At 45.1% G+C, this 17,842-nt stretch overlaps 1 protein-coding gene and 1 pseudogene across 1 annotated transcript in view; both read right to left on the reverse strand.

The window, feature by feature from the left end:
* Positions 1-308: 308 nt before the first annotated feature.
* LOC132427475 (elongation factor 1-alpha 1 pseudogene) lies at positions 309-13,351 on the reverse strand (annotated as a pseudogene).
* The window catches only part of GPA33 (glycoprotein A33), a 37,058-nt gene continuing 32,234 nt past the window's right edge, over positions 13,019-17,842 (reverse strand). The window contains exons 5-7 of the mRNA XM_060015167.1: positions 14,985-15,104; positions 14,127-14,259; positions 13,019-13,602 (exon numbers count right to left, since the gene is read on the reverse strand). Of these exons, the coding sequence (XP_059871150.1) occupies positions 13,467-13,602; positions 14,127-14,259; positions 14,985-15,104 (389 nt within the window). The 3' untranslated portion in view covers positions 13,019-13,466. The remainder of the gene's footprint in view (positions 13,603-14,126; positions 14,260-14,984; positions 15,105-17,842) is intronic.

Genomic DNA, 17,842 nt, shown 5'->3' on the forward strand with positions numbered 1-17,842 from the left:
CCTGTTGATTGCAGCCTCCAGGATGAATGTATTTCCAATGCCTTAATCCAAATCAGGGGATAATTTTCTTAAGGAGGGTTTTAACTAATTAGAAGCTACTGATTTTAAAAACTAAAAACGTAGAACTTCCACATACAAAACAAATGGTTCACAAAACTTTCTCCTCTCCTTCTGAAGGTTTTATGATGCAGTTATCATTAACCAGTCTTACTATAACTTAAATGGCCAATTGGGACAATTGAGACAAACGGTTCTGACACCACTCTTCCGCTGATTAAGACTGGGGTGGCAGGTATTGGGGATAACATTCATTTAGCCTTCTGAACTTTCTGGGCAGACTTGGTGACCTTGCCAGTTCCCAATGCCCTTCTTGTCCACTGCTTTGATGACACCCACAACAACCATCTGTCATGTCATGAACAGCAAAATGGCCCAGAGGAGGATAGTCAGAGAAGCTCAACACACATGGGCTTACCAGGAACCATATCAATGGTCACAACCATCACCAGATTTCAGGAATATGGAGCCATCTTCCAGCTCTTTCCCAGAATGATGATCAATCTTCTCCTTCATCCCAGCAGACTTGCAAGCAATGTGAGCTGTGTGACTATCCAGCAGGTGCATATCCAGTACTGACTTGGCCTGGATGGTCCAAGGTGATCCCTTGAGCTGCGAAGCCAGCTGCTTCCATTGGCGGGTCATTTTTGCTGTCACCAGCTGCATTGCCACGACGAACATTTTTGACAGACACGTTCTTGACCTTGAAGCCCACATTGTTCCCAGGAAGGGCTTTACTCAAAGCTTCATAGTGCATTTCAACAGACTTTACTTCAGTTGTAATGTTGACTGGAGCAAAGGTGACCACCATGCCAGAACTGTTTCCACTGGACCCTCATGGACAGTACCAATACCACCAATTTTGTATATGTCCTGGAGGGACAGATGCAAGGAATACACTGGCTGGTATCTTGACAAGTCAGTCTATGGGAGAAGTGATCCTCTTGCCTCAAAGGATATTGCTTTAGATTAGGTGTCCTGACATCCCTTCTTAATGGGATTAGTATTGGCCATGTGTTACTGGCCTTCGCTGGGGTGCTGTGAGCACACACTTCTGATCTTAACTTTTCGTAGACTTCAAGGGGTAGGGTGTGGGGGGAGGCTCTGTCTCCTTTCCTGGGATTTTTATTTTTTGCCAAATTTCTTGAGTTCTGTTTAAACTTTTTCTTTGGTTCCCCTTTTCAAAGGCCTGCCAAGATGCACTAAGTATTGCTCTAATTCCAGCATTCCTCCCTCACTGGGATCTCAGTTTGGTTCGTCTGTGGGTACTGCCAAGTGGGCTTCAGGTGTAGAGGATTATCCCTATAAAGGAGGGTGGTGATCTTTCCAATTAATATATAAACCCAGCTGGCTAGTTATTTGCATTTAGCCCCCTATGTGAGATAACAGCAATTGAAATTGTCCTGCCCTGGGAGTGGCTCCTGGCCCAAACGGAGTGCCCTTTTGGTTCTTAGATGGTGATACCAGACCAAGTCCCTGTGGCCCAGAAACTAACAGGATTTTCTAATTGACCCCTAGAAGAAGGGAAAGTCCTGAGCCCCAGGGTCAGGAATTGGGGCTAGAAAAGAATGGAAGGTGGAAAAGAATGGAAGGTGGAGGAAGGGGTGGATATATTGGCATAATAGCCAGTGCAGCTGGGATACCTAGCTCAGCTGGAAGGAGTTAAGGTTTGACGCAACATATCCTCACTCTCATTCCCTTGCTTTTCTTGTTTTCCCTGATGTAAGAGCACAAGTGCTTGCACATAAAGGATTTCATCATTCTCTGCTTCTTCACAAAATAGCTATAGTCATTCAAAAGCCACTGTAAAGCTATAACTAGCAATTGATTATCCCTAACCATTTTGCTTCAGTATCAACCAACTGGGATTACAATGCAATTGAAAAGAAACTTGGTTACTGCTGTGACAAACAACTTAAGATAATTACTAATATTATGACTGATATCATCTACCAGGATACACCAGAATTTTAGGAGTTCCATATAATGTCCAGAATATGTACAATAATGTTTACCCACATGATACAGTCCAAAGAGTTTTATCACAACTTATTTGACAGTGCTTCCCAATTCAACATACTGAGTAAGCCCAATTAGTTGAGTATTCCTCTCTCTGAGATGGAGAGAAAACAAATAGTTTGAGGTGTTCCAGGGATCCTTTGGAAAACTTCAAAGTTAGCTAGAGGTCAAACGAACCTCACCCAGAATTTGATTTGGGGGAAGTTTATCAAAATTTCAAAAAGTTTTAACCAGTGATAATAAGATCTCAATGGCAAATACAGATCGCTTAAACAAATAACTCACAATTACTAAAAGCAGTTCAATATTTTAAGAAAACTTTGTCCTCTTAGGAAACCGATTCAGGTTTTGTACCACTTTACATTTAACATTCATTTTCTTAATTAAGTTCAGTTCTTGTCTTAGCCAATACTGATCATGTCACCTTCTTCCCTTTAACGAAAGGGATTTTCATTCCTCATACCTTCTGTGCTGAAAAACACACATCCTACATCTTTGCATACTGAAATGTTTCCCTTGTGATTCTTAACCTTAAAACCTTAATCTCTAGTGAAAACCAAGAAGTAATTGTAAACTGTTTGTCATACCAGCATTTCCTGATTGACAAACTTATGCTTTAGTCTTCCTCTCCTAAGAAGGCAAAAGTAGGTAAACTTAGACCTGGCCAGCAATTAATATTCTATCCTATTTGAAATGACCCAGATAGTCAACAAATTCTCTTCATTTAACTTAGTTCAGTTTCAAGTTACGAAAATCTGGAAACACTGTTTTATATATACATTCTCAAAGCATAATTATTCCTATGGAGTTTACCTAAAACTCTTACCTCATTTACCTCTGTTTTATTTACTTAAAAGCTTTGTCGAATTGTTATTTTTCTTGCTGACAAACTTTGTAACAGGAATAACGTCTTATTTGATTTCTAGTAAACCTAGGGACAATAGAAGTACTATAATTAATGTTGATGAGTCTAAAGACATGTCTGTATTAATCAAAGCAACAAGATTAAGTTAACTTTAATACCAGATATTAATTCAATACTGAATATTTCCTAGATCACATGAACCTGAAATTCATTCTGGCCAGTTTCTTTTATATTTGAGTATTTATATAAGCACTTAATTTCCTTTAAGCCAATTAAATAGTTCTTTTACAAGTTAGTTTCGGCAATGCCACACATCTATAACAAGTACAAACACAAACAGAGACCTCATAATTCTCATTCCAAAATTTCAGCCATGAATCAGGTACAGCAATATAAAACCCAACAGTTACAGAAGAGGTTGGATTCAAATTGCATTTCTGGCAGGTGGGACAAATCAAGGTCACCTGTCTAGATGACTAAACCCTTTTTACTAATATTTATGGAAAAGACACTTCTATTTGTAGCTTTTGGTGATTTTAGGAACCAAGTGGAAACTTTCTCTCCTTCCTGGGAATGTCCCACTCTTGGACAAGAACAGACAGCTTTTTTTTTCCTGTTCCTTTCTTCCATTTGACATCAGTAAAAGTTTTAAATATCACAGAACTGATTTGGCTGTAAATGGAGAAACAGTACCAAACAAAATGAAAGAAAAAACCCAAAGGACAAACAGAAAATTCTAAACGAACCCTCAAGTTGGGTCTTGGGGGTTTTACATATACCAATGACACAGGAGACCATAAATAACGTAATTAACACAGCAAGGGTAGCAGTACATGGCGCATGGGGTTCCGAGATAACCCTGCTAAACCCCTTGTGGAGATCCTAACAGATACTGTGGCCACACGTTGTTACAATAAAATATCATCTTTCTCTCACCCATGGGTTCACAGCTGTAATCAGACCACTTATCCAAAATGCGCCTCACAGGACTTTAGGGATAGCTGAAATAGTCCCCATTTTTAGAGACCAATTCAAGACAAAACACAAACTTCACATCCAAAGAAACAAATGAACTAGTACACACATCGGGTAAAAGTCTAACAACTCTTTCCTCTCTCCAACAGGGTACCCCACTCAAATGCAAAACAAATTGGCTTATTCCAGAGAAAAAGCCCCAAATGGAGAGGAGTAAAGTTTCCAGTGGTACACACTGGAGCGACTTACCCTACCGTACAGAGCTCGTCAGCTTCCAAATGTTGATTCCTTGCTCCTACAGCCAAGCGCGGGAGCAGCCAGTGCTGCTTTGGGGAATTTTGAAGGGAAGATCCTTAAGACAAGTGGTCCTGGCCCTCACCTGAACATTTCCCAACCGGGGTGGGCAGCCACGAGCAGCAAGGCTCCTGGCTGGCTGTGCCTAAACTTGTTATCAAGTCCAAGCTCAAACTGCTCGCTGCACGACAGGCCAATAAATCAAGAGAGGAGTCGTTGGGCCAAGGAATAATGGCTTTATTCAGAAAGCCAGCAAGCTGAGAAGACGGTAGACTCGTCCCCCAAAACACCGTCTTGCCTGAGTTAGAACTCAGGCTTCATTTATACTAAAAGCGGAGGAAGTGACGTCAAACATTTCCTTGTTCCGGTCAGCCTCGGAGGGGCGGTGTTAATTTCTTCCTCACTGCAGTCATTCACAGGTGGAACTGGTCAGGATGTTTTCTGAGAACTAAACAAGGGTATTTTAGCTTAATGCTCATTACCTGGGAGGCAGGGTTCCCAGAAATGAGCTCTTATGTATCATTTAAGCTTATAGGGAATATCTCTTTACTGATTAACTTGTAATAGAATAAAAAGTTTCTTCCCTCTTACAGGTTGATCTTCAGCTTGGGTCCCAGAAGGAGGAAGATGTGGAACAAGGCTGAGCTGACCTGAGACGGCATGTTATATGAGCAAGAAATAACCCTTTGTTATTGTGAACCACTGAGATTTTATGTTGTTACCGTAGCATAGCTTGGCTTAAGCTGGTTGATAACAAAAGACACTTCCCTTGTGTAATTTTTAAAAAGAGGATCTTTTTAAAGGTCCTGCAATATATTGTGGCCCTTTCCCACAAGTGGCAAAGGCAGGTATATCTATATACAGTTGACCCTTGAATAACATGGGGATAGGGGTCCAATCCCTGTGCAGTCAAATATCTGCATATAACTTTTAACTCCCTAAAAACTTAACTACTATTAGCCTACTGTTGACTGGAAGCCTTACCGTTAACATAACAATACAGTAAACTAGAGAAAAGAAAATATTATTAAGAAAATCATAAGAGAAAATACATTTACAGTATTGTACTGTATTTATTAATACCATAACTTTACATTGTCTGTTTACAGGATAACTCATCTGACAGTACCTACATCAATATCATCTTATATGATACAAACGCTGTAGATGTTATATGTACATGTTACTAACACCAAACATCAAAAATGAAAAGACAATGTGAAAGAGAAATTCATATTTATTTACAAGTATAATGAATCATGTTTTGATAATGAAGAAGCAGCAATATGATTGCTTTACTGTTGTTGGTGTAATGTTTACAAGTGCTTCATGGTAGCCTAACCTATACACTAGTGAATGAATCATTAAAATGACATGTACACACTGCTATATTTAAAACGGATAACCAACAAGGACCTACTGTATAGCACAGGGAACTCTCCTCAGTGCTATGTGGCAGCCTGCATGGGAGGGGAGTTTGGGGGAGAATGGATACACGTATATGTATGACTGAGTCACTTTGCTGTGCACCTGAAATTATCACAACATTGTTAATCTCCTATACTCCAACATAAAATTAAAAGTTTAAAAAAAAGATTAAAAGGAAAATATAAGTTTAATGAGAAAACAAAAAAGAAATCGCAATAGAGAAATGGTAAGTAAAAAAAATGTTTATGGTATCCAATATTACAGTCAAATTCATAGTACAGTATTGGAAACATTTTTACATTTTTAAAAAACCCACACTTACCTGTGATGATAGGCTAGTAGGCAGTTTCTCCAATTATGAGAGAGGGAGAGGCATACTACATGGTAATGTAATTCTTTGAAAACAAAGTAAGAAAACTGAAACATTATTAATTTTATATTACTGTAAATATCACTCACCTTCTGCCTATGTAAGGATGGGCTACCCACTTCAGTACAAGTCTTACACATGATGTTCTACACGATGAATACTTAAGCAATGATGACGATGATGACACAAAAACTTCTCATACAATTCTTGCTGTGCAGTTTTTAGATTTTCACACGAAGACACACACACAAACACAACAGATAAATCTATTGACAGTAGGGCATGATGATTATTTACTATTCATCAAGGGGAAGTGGGTCATCATAAAGGTCTCCTCATCATCTTCACACTGAGTGGGCTGAGGGGACAGAGGCAGAAGACGTGGAGGAGATAGAAGCGGAGGCTGGAGTGACAGGCACATTTGGTGTAACTTTATGGAAATACACTGTAATTTCTGTCTGACTTTTTTGCTTTTTCATTTCTCTAAAAATGTTTCTATATGGTATGCCAATCCTTTTAATTCCTCTGGTGTGAAGTCTGTTAGCTTTTGAATTTCTCCAAGATCTTAATCTTGAAAACCTTCACTCCCCAACTTTTTTTTTTTTCCATATCCACAGTTTTTTCATGACATCCTTGATAGGATCTGTTGTAAATCCTGTGAAGTCACGCACAACATCTGGACACAGTCTTCTCCAGCAGGGATTTATTGTTTCAGGCTCCATGGCTTTCATGGCTTTTTCTATAACAACAATGGCATCTTGAACGGTGTAAACCTCCCAGAATTTCATGATGTTCTCCCTACTGGGGTTCTCTTCCATAGCATTGGCAATCATTTCCATAGAGCACTTCGATGCCTTGTGTTGCAATCATGAGGTTCTGGGTGACCAGGGGCATTGTCCAATATCCAAAGAACTTTAAAAGGCAGTCCCTTACTGGCAAGGAACTTCATGATTTCAGGGACAAAGCATTGAAGGAACCAATCCACAAAAAGGGTCCTTATTGTCCAGGTCTTCTTCTTGTACAGCCAAGAGACTGGCAGCTGGTGTTTATATTTTCCTGTCAAGGCTGGAGGGTTAACAGCTTTATAGATAAGGGCAGTCCTGATCATAAATCCCTCTACATTTGCACAGAATAGTAGAGTTAGCCTATCCCTTTCTGCTTTAAATCCTGGTGCTTGTTTTTCTTCCTTCTAATAAATGGCCTTTGTGGAATTTTTCTTCCAGAACAGGGCACTTCCATCTGCATTAAAAACCTGTTCAGGCAGATTTCTTCTCTCCTCAGTGATTTTCTTAATGGCATCTGGGAACTCGTCTGCTGCCTCTTGGTCAGCAGAAGCTGCTTCTCCTCTTATCTTGATATTTTTTAAGCCACGCCTCTTTCTAAAATTAGAAACCATCCTTTGCTGGTATTAAATTCTCCAGCTTTAGATCCTTCACTTTCCTTTTGCTTTAAGTTATCATATAATGACTTCACTTTTTGTCGAATCACATTAGAGTCTACAGGTATTGCCTTTCTGATAGCAATCCTGCACACACGTAAAAGCTGCACTTTCAATACTAGATTAAAAGGTGTTTTGCAAAAAGTGCAAAGTTTTCGAGCCTGCTGGAGTAGCTGCAGCAATGACGTCACGAATTTCCTTTTCTTTTTCTACAGTGGTCCTTATGCTGGATTTATTATCTTGAAATGGTGGGCAACCGCAGCTGCAGACCTCATTCTATGGTACCTATCAAGCCATTTAACACTTTCTTGTAATGTCATGACGTTTCTCTGCTTCCTGGGAGAACTTCCAGCATCACTAGTGATACTTTGTATGGGTCCCGTGGTGTTATTCAAGGTCTATGGTATTGCACTAAACACGATGGAAAATACACAAGAACCTTGAGATCACTTTTTGCTGTGACATGCAATTTCCTGGAGAGATAAACTGCTCACATCATGATTAGCTGATTAGCATCCCACAGCATGGTGGACACTCGCTCATCACAATAGCAACAGGCGGTGGCTATGAGATTATATACGTTAGTACAGTATGTGCCATAGTTAATTTTATGCCATTATGATTTAATACTGTATCTTTACACTTGTTTAAATTTCCCTCTACTGGCACCATGTATGGTTTGTGTGCATAAGTTTTGATAAATTTTATCTTTTTTATAACATATTTGTGTATATTTTATGATAGTGAATGATAAAATAGATTAGTACCTACATATACTTTATGCGTTCATGATATACCTATCTTTTTTTAAATTTTTTTGATATTTCTAGGCTATGCGGTTTGTCTGCGAGTTTTTCGAATTGTTGCTGATCTCCAAAAATTTTGCCAATACACCTATTGAAAAAAAACTGCATACAAGTGGACCTGTGCAATTCAAAACCATGTTGTTCAAGGTTCAACTGTACTAACAAGAAAACTCAGGTACAAAGATATGCACATAGCCTAAAACCAGCACATGTGATAAAAATCAAAATTTTAATAGGGAGACCCCCCCCCCCACCAGCAACACTACGGTGAGGCTGCCTGGATCATTTTTAAATTTTGATGAGTAGGTCTCTACAGAAATGGATACGCATGGGGCCTGAGGGTTTGAGGTTGATAACTATGAAACTTGGTACTAACAGCATGGACTTAACACCACTTGTATTTTCACTAGGATTATTAATGTTTAAAAGTGATCAGGGGACTTCCCGGGTGGTCCAGTTGCTACGATGCTGCGCTCCCAATGCAGGGGGCCCAGGTTTGATCCCTGGTCAGGGAACCAGATCCCACATGCCACAACAAAGAGTTTGCATGCTGCATCTAAAGATCCCGCAAGCCGCTACTAAAGATCCCGCGTGCAGCAACGAAGATCCCTCATGCCGCAACTAAGACCCAGCGCAGCCTAATAAGTAAAATTAATTAATTAATTAATTAAATTTAAAAAATAAACAAAATAAAAGTGATCAGGTTACAAAGCTTTATTGGTGTGCTTCTAATACTAATTTTCTTTTAAGCCCTATTATTTTTAGCTTGTGATTTTGCAGAATGCAAGGTTTTTTAGAAGTGCACATATAACGTTATATCTGAAATACCTGTATTATAGTAGGTAACTGCCAATTTTAAAACAAACTAACAAGACCCCCTAACTCCACCTCCACTCCCACTTTTTCCCCATTCAGTCATCCTGTACATATACATGGGGTCAAGAGGAAATATGGTCAATGGGAAGAGTGTGGTCTTCAGAATCAGACAGAACTGAATCTAATCCTTACTCTGATACTGACTTGCTATGTTAACTCAGGTGACATTATCTCCCTGAGCCTCAGTTTCCTCACCCATAAAATAGAGACAGTAGACAAGCTTTTCTGGAAACTGGCCACAGGAGAGGTAATCTCGGTGACCAAACTCAATAGCCAATAGCCAAGTGTCCATGAAGAGGCCTTTCCTGGGAACTGCACTTTCCAGTAGGGACCAGGCATCACCTCTGCAGATGCCCAGGGCCCTAAACCAGAACCTCCAGGAATAGGGTCAAGGCCAGAGAAGGTTCACCACAGATGACATGATTGGTTGTACACACTCCAGAGAGGGGGAGGGCTCCTTGAAGACAACCAACTTCCTTTGTTATGATTCCATGCCCAGTAAGCAACTGAGCACATGGTGCCCATAGGGTGAGAATGCCTGGGTCAGGTGGACAGAAGTCCATTCTACTTGACAACTGTAAATAGCAAATTGACACTCTGTGTTTATCCCAAATGTTAAAATTCACTGTACCTCAGCTTCCTCATTTGTAATACGGGCACAATAATAGGATTTATCTCATAGAGCTGTGGTGAGGATTATGAGATGTTCTATGGAAAGTGCTTGAAACAGTGGCTGGCTCAGAGCACCTGCTATCTAAGTGCTTGCTGTTAGTATTGTACATCAGGCTCTGTGAGTCTGGTTAATGTGACTCTGCCTTTGAAAGCCAATGCCCTGTCAGAGTGCACAAAAGCAACTTAAGAACAAGACCCTGAACTGCGGCTAATTTACCAAGGTACATATTGCCTGGCAGGGAGCTCTCTGGGCAGCTAGAGTCCTTCTTTGGGTAATGATATGCATGCCTGACCTTGCCATATGCCTTAATATTTGAAAGTACAAGCGAGGATTGCATGAAAAACTGGCTTAACAAGTGTCTAGCAAACAATCTTCCCTCAGACAATGGCAGCCTCGGACTCTCTTCTCAAACACCGTTAAGACTTTGAACTGTCAGCTGGAAACCCTGAATTGGGAAGGAGGCTGTACTGGTGAGCTAATGTTGACTGTAAGAAAACCTACAATAATCTGATTCTCATTGAGCTTCTAGATTGAAATAAATTCAGCAGGAGAGTGTAGTGTCACCAACTGATAATGTGATTTGGACCCAAGTAAGAGAGACCTGAAATGGAGGACAGAAGGGTCAGCGCCACCCCCATTCCACTTGTGAAACTCCTCGTTTTCCTTCAAGATGCAGCCCACACATCACCTCCTCTTTGAAGCTTTCCCGAACCCCTCCGGCTGAGTTACTCCAGCCTCCCGCCACTGCGTTCTTGTGGCATCTTCTCCATTTCACATAATCATGTTTCCGTCTGTCACCTCCATTGGAATGTAGCTCCTCCCGAGTAGTGACGTCATAGTGACCTTTATATCCCCAGCAGCCAGCACTGTGCTTGGCACATAGTAGGTGCTCACAAAATATTTGTAGCTGAATGAATGCAGTTGGTCCCGATTTCCCTCGTTTTCTTGCCTAAGCCTGGAGCTAAGGTGGGTGAACCTTCAGAGCCCTTCCAGAGGCAGAGAGGTGAGCCAGGCCAGGATGGGGGGAGGTGGGTGCCTCCCTTCCACAGCTACCTCAAGAATATGTGTGTAGAACCTTGCACCAGGAGGGCTGGAAGGCACCCAAAGTATCTAGAGGACGAGGAGATGGCCTTGGGCAGGATACAGTGACACGAAACTTTATTCACTCAACAAACAGGTATCAAGTTTTGTGTCAACATGTGCTAGGCCATGAGTAAGATTCAGTTCCTATTCTCATGAATCTCACAGGCTTAGGCAGACACAGACTGTGGTTATGACAGTACCGTGGGACAGGTGCTGGGATGGGGGGAGCACAGGGCACCACGGGAAGAACATGGAGGAGAGGACCTTGAACATATGGCAGGAGAGGGTGGCAGAGCTGAGCGCTGACTGTGGGGCAAGCTGCTCGGGGAGGAGTCACCAGGTCTCTGACAGCTGGAGCGGGATGGAGGTGACGCTGCTTCCTCCCCTCTCTCAGGAGGGGCGCTATTTGGGGTGTAACTGGCAGGGGCCTCCCCAGCATCTTCCTTGAAGCATATGCCTGACTCCCAGGCACTCGGAATGTTCTTCCACAAACAGACAGGCTCTGTCCCGCCCCCGGCAATCACTAGCGACACTGCCTGACCCTATAGTGGCCACAGTCGATGGGACCCACAGGATCTGACCCTCTATTCCTCTCGCTCGACTCTGTCACCTCACCTCACCTCTCCTAGGAAGCCCAAGAGGCCCACGGTTGGTCAACATAAGCCCACGAGACATAAGCTCTACCTTGGTATGAATAAAACCCACCTTAATGGACTTGAGGACACAGGGAGGGGGGAGGGTAAGCTGGGACAAAGTGAGAGAGTGGCATGGACATATATACACTACCAAACGTAAAATAGATAGCTAGTGGGAAGCAGCCGCATAGCACAGGGAGATCAGCTCGGTGATTTGTGACCGCCTGGAGATGTGGGATAGGGAGGGTGGGAGGGAGGGAGACGTAAGAGGGAAGAGATATGGGAACATATGTATATGTATAGCTGATTCACTTTGTTATAAAGCAGAAACTAACACACCATTGTAAAGCAATTATACTCCAATAAAGATGTTAAAAAAATAAAACCCACCTTAAAAAAGAAATAAGAATCTCCACTGACAATTGTATTACTACTGACGGCATTTTTTACTGAAGCAAAGAATTTAACAAAATATATAAAAAATATATTTAAAAAAATCACAGATGGACAACAGATTTACAGGATTGCTTTTATAATCATCCAGGAAAAAATGACAGTGTTTACTTACTAGTAAATTGCATTTGTGTAAGACCGGCCACTGGGTCACAAGACCCAAGCAGCCAGGACACTGCCTGAGCTCTTAGGAGCAGAAGAAATAGTCGACCAACAGGGGAGAGGCTGTGGAAGGGGCAGCAGGACAGCTCAGCCAGCAAAGCAGAGGCGGCAGCCCAGCCAAGTCAGGAACGGGCAAGGTCAGGGCAGGGGTTTGGTATCAGGAAACAGAGGTGGACACGTCAGTTACTCTGGTCTTGAGAGGAATCACTATGATCTGAGAAGCCAGGACCGGCTGCAAACTAGCTCCTCTGTGTGTGCTCACATGGGTGTGTGTTCATTTAAATTATCTCCCACTTAAATCATGAAACTAGCAAGTGGGTTTGGGTGGGAGCCATCTTTGTGTCCACAATCCCATCAGGGAGACCAGAGAGCGGAAGGCCCAACCTACCAAAGCAGCTTCCCCAATTAAGCTGGATTGAGCACCCGCTAGGAGTGCTAGGAGGGCTGCCGGCTGCGAGGACTCCAGGGAAAGCAGAGGGAGTGAGGCCCATGTCCTGCCCCCTGGAGCTCACACTGTAACACAGGGGGAGAGACATGCTCAGACAACTGTGTCATGTGGCCCGTGATGGGCGTGGGACAAAGTAACAAGATTGTCCCCATCTGTGTGGGAGATTATGATGGGGTTATAGAATTCGCTGGGATCTGAGATGGGCCTGGAGGGACAGGTAGGATTTGATAGGCAGAGATGGGAGTTGCGTAGGCATTCCCAGCCAAACAGAGAAAGCAAAGCCCCACGAGGGAGTGTGCAGTGGGAGCTGGGGTGGCCCTCGCAGGGAGCATCTGGAATGTTCAGGAAAGTTGCGGGAGATGAGGCTGGAAAGGGAGCTTGAGGCCAACGTGGGTCCAAAGCGCCAAAGTTGCACAAATGAAGGGACTCCTTTACATACTCATTTATTCTTTCATTCATTCAACAAAAATGTATTGTGCACAAAACCTCTGCCAGGAGTCGTTCCCCTGGGTGCTAGGCGCACAGGTGGAGAGGGCAACTCCGGCCCTCCGGAGGCTGGTGTCACCCCCACAGAGCGGGACAGGAGCGCCATGGGGAGGGGGAGGCCGCTGCCTAGTCCAGGGTGAGGGTGGGGCCCTGAGCCGGGTGCAGCAATGGGAGGGTAGCTTCGAAGGTGAGCGCCCTTGACAAGCTCAGTCACAAGTGAGATCTCCTTGGCCAGGCCAAGCCAGGTCCTCCAGCAGCCGACATGGGGGAAGAAGCATCCCATCCATGACTGGGACCAAGGGTCAGAAAAGTGGGGCTTGGAAAGGACAGGGGAGGCATGGAGGCAGGGGGATGACCCCCTAATGCTCCCCCTGACCCCCTCCTGCAGCAGGCCCTGGTCATCGGCCAGCCTGGTCAAGGGACCCTCGGCTGGGGCCCCTCCGGTCTTCATTCCTGTAGTCAGCCTCACCCTCCTTTTCCTGTCTTCTGGAAAGCTCTGTCAGCTGCTCTGGTGGCTGGTAGCCCGCCCGATTCCTGCAGGCAGTGAAGACAGAGGGGAAGGGTTTGCCCTCACCCACTCAGACCTGAGGGAGCTGGGCTTAGTGCTCCCCACGGGACAGCCATCAGATCCCCCATCCCCACCCGTCCAGCGGCAAAGGGACACTGGGCTGAACGGCTGAGCTCAGAGCAGAAGCAGGGTGGCACGGACTTGAGCTGAGGGCATTATGGGAACAGGCTGGCTCTGCGAGGGGAGCAGGGAGCGGCCTGTTACGGAGCCTCCGCACCGCCCTACCCCTGCCCTGGGCACCCACCGGAAGCCCCACCCTGAGATCAGAGACTGGAGAACTACGGGCCTTGGAGTCGAGTTCCGGACTGCAGCGCCACTTTAGGATTTGCGCGAATCATTTACTCTTTTTTCAGCTATAAAACGGGGCTGATAAAAGTTATTTTTTACTGTTACCAGCTGCCCCCTGGGGTGTTATGAGTGGAAGAGCTGGGGTGCATCTTCCCAATGTGCTGAGACCCTTGCCAACGGGCTGCCCACCCCCGACACTCACGGTCGCGTGACGTCCGCATCCTCAGCCTTGCCAGTCTCCCGGCAGCAGCAGCAGTAGACGATGACGCCGATGACGATGAGTGCCGCGGCCACGCCCCCCGCGATGCCCGCGTACAGGGCCACATTCATGGAGGCTGAGAGAAACAGAGCCGCACGTCCTGAACCCCAACCCCAGTCCCCAGCGCGAGCCCGCAACACGAGCCGAGGCTCCGGGTGGTGAGCACGCCGGGGATGAGGAACCACAGCAGCAGGCGTCTGGGAGGCGGGAGGTGGTCCCTCCCAGGCTCTGAGCGGCCCCAGTCATCCTCCCAGCCCGGGTGGCCGCGCTGCCTGCTTCTGGTAGCATTCCATGAAAGTCACAGCCTCGTGGGAATGTGACCAGACAAGGGGGACACTCTTCAGGATGGAAGCGTTGACAAGGACAGATGGCCAACAGATTTGGAGCCAACAGGCTCCAAAAAAGTCCTCGGGTGTCAGTCATGCCAGCTCCTACTCTAGTTCATCCCCAAGATCATCAGGGTATCCCACCCTGAAAGGATGGGGTTCTGACTCTGTGGCAGCCCAGTCTGGGCACTTCCCCCTTGCCCCCTGAGCGACCCCAAGGGCAGGCAGGACCGAGCAGGTCTCCAGAAGCCAGCCTAAGGCACTATTTCCAAAGAACCCAGGGAACTGGACTGGCCTCCAGATGAGGGGAGCCTGGGACAGGATCATCTGGCTGTCACCTCAGCCACCCTGCCAATGGGAGACCCCCAAAGAGGCTGCCCAGTTCACCTCCATGTTGGTCCCTGTCAGCTGACTCTGGACTACCAGCCTGTCAGCTCTGGCATTCGTTCTCCCTTCCCCCCCAGACTGCTCTTACGAGGTCTGACAGCCACAGTGATGTTGCAGGACTCCATCCCTACATCATTGCTGGAGGTGCAGATGTAGTAGCCCGACATTTCTGTGGAGATGTTCTTCAGAGAGAAGATCTGTCCTGTGACTGAGAAGGGAGAAGAGTCAGGCTGAGGAGACGGGCCACCAGAGTAGAGCGAAACGGCTAGGGAAATCCTAGGCAGATACAAGCACCGCCACTGAACGTGTCCAAGCCTCATCTGTAATATGGAGAAAATATCTACCTCTAGGGCTGCAGGAAGATTAAACCAGGCAGGCTGCACAATTCTAAAGTGCTTAGAATTCAGGCAGGCACCCTGGGTTTGAAGCCTGGTTCTGCCACTTATTGACTTTGGGCAAGGAACTTAGCTTCATTGAACCTGTTTCTTTATGTATAAATAAAATAATAATAGTGCCTGCCTCACAGAGTAATTGTGAACATAAAATGAAGTACTAACAAATACAAACCCACAACCAAATGGCTGATGTATAGTAAGTCTTCAGGAAACGTAATATACATTATACATTGCGTGGAATTGCTTTCTAATTAGACCATATAATTATAACCACTTTCATAATCTTCAGAAACAGAATTCCTTAGCTTGGACTCATGTGAAGGAAGACTTTAGAACTTCAAGAACTCTGACCTCTGGATTTCTCTGCCATGAGTGGTGTGTGTGAGTGTATGTGGTATTTGTATGGGTGTGTGTGTGGGGGGGGGGGGTGTGGGTGGTGAGGCAGGGAGGAGGCAGCCTGCCGGTCTAGACTCTTCCTCTTCCTCTTCCACCACTTAATCAAGCCATTTAACTTCTGTGAGTCATAGCTGCCTCATCTGGAAGTGGGAGGGAAAGCACCTGATTCTCCTGAATTCAGGGCAATGGTCCAGACGCCCTCATGCGAAACCTTCCTGCTAAATCTATGATCCCATGGATTTCTCCACCTTGAAATGGAGAGCTTTATGCTTAGACAAATTTTTATGTCCTGTCCTCAAAGATGCTCTGTCATAACTGCTGTTTGGAGAGAAGAGTTAGAGACCTTTGTCCTCTAATTTGCTGCAGAGCCTGCCTACCCCACTATCAACAGGTGGTTACACTTCATCCAGAGGAGATGTTCTAAACTGAAAATAGGATCCAGCCACTGCCCTGTTCAGACATTTCAGAGGCAGCCCATCGTCTTCAATAACAAGTCCAGGCTTCTTAATATGGATGTGACATTACAGATCTGGCCCTGGAAATCACTCCAGCTTAACCTCTTGCCAGTTCGCCTGGTGTCCAATCCTTTCCCTGCCCAATTCCACTCTGTTGCAAGATTGTATCTCGGTGTGGATTTTTCTTGTCTGGATGTGCTTCCTCAAATACAATGTCCTCTGATTCTTCCAACAATCTTGTATGGTAGATGGAACAAATATTTCTATCTCCAATATCATAGTGGTAACTGGAGGCTTAGAAAAGTCAAGTGACTTGCCCAAGGTCACAAAATTAAGAAATGACAAAACAGTAACAAAAATTCCATTTTAGGTCTAGAACTCCCTGGAGAAGTTGACAATTTACTTTAAAAAAATTATAGAAGAGAGAACAGAGAGGGTGATAAGGAGAAGAGCATTCCAGGACCTTCCAGATCATAGATGAGTAAGTGCCCTGTTGTGGTCGCCAAAAGCACACCACAGAAGAGGACGTGGATCCAGGTGTCCTGCAGCACCACCTGCAGGAACAGGCTGTGTGATTTTAAAGGCTAGCATCGTACAGAAACACATCATTTATTTTCAAGATGAGGGTTCCCTAACCAAGAAACTTTGTGAACAAAATTCCATATTTGATGGGGTGACAAACAAACCTATCTTACACTGCTGAGCCTGTGGAACTGCCAAGTACAGACTCACATTTTATGGGAATTGGTCTGAGAAGGCACACCCAAAGGTGTGCTTATCCACATATCCACATCTATAGTATGAACGAAATTGGGCTTCTGGTTGGAGACAAGATGGCAGAGTAGACGGATTTGAGCTCAACTTCTCTCACAAAAACACCAAAATCACAACTAATTTCTGAATAACCATCAACAAAAAAGACTGGAACTTACCAAAAAAGATATTCTACAACCAGAGACAAAGAAGAAGCCACAACAAGATGAGATTCTCCCACAGGAGTGAGTTCTGAGCCCCACATCATGCTTCCCAGCCTGGGGGTCTGGCATCAGGAGGAGGAGGCCCCAGAGCACTTGGCTTTGAAGGCCAGTGGGGTTTGATTGCAGGAACTCCATAGGACTGGGGGAGATAGAAATGCCACTCTTGGAGGGTGTGCACAGGTCTCGTGTGAACTGGGACCCAGGGAAAAAGCAGTGATTTCATAGAAGCCTGGACCAGACATACCTGCTGGTCTTGATGGGGGGGGGGGGCGTCTCCTGGGAAGGTGGGGGTGGAACTGGCTCACTGTGGGGACAAGCACTGGTGGCAGAGGTACTGGGGAGTGCTCATTGGTATGAGCTCTCCTGGAGGTCGCCATTTTGCCACCTAGACCCAGCCCCACCCAACAGCATGTAGGCTCCAGTGCTGGGACACCTCAGACCAAACAACCAACAGGGCAGGAACACAGCTCCACCCATCAGCACACAGGCTTCCTAAAAATCTTCCTGAGCCCACAGCAACCTCTAAACACACCCCTTGACACAGCCTTGCTCACCAGAGGGACAAGACACAGTTCCACTCACCAGTGGGCAGGAACCAGTCCCTCCCACAAGGAAGCCTGAACAAACCTCTAGAACATCCTCACCCACCAGTGGGCAGACACTGGAAGCAGAAAGAACTACAACCACGCAGCCTAGGGAATGGAAATGGCAAAGGAATATGTT

The sequence above is a fragment of the Delphinus delphis genome, chromosome 1 (genome assembly GCF_949987515.2).
Source record: "Delphinus delphis chromosome 1, mDelDel1.2, whole genome shotgun sequence".
NCBI lineage: Eukaryota > Metazoa > Chordata > Mammalia > Artiodactyla > Delphinidae > Delphinus > Delphinus delphis.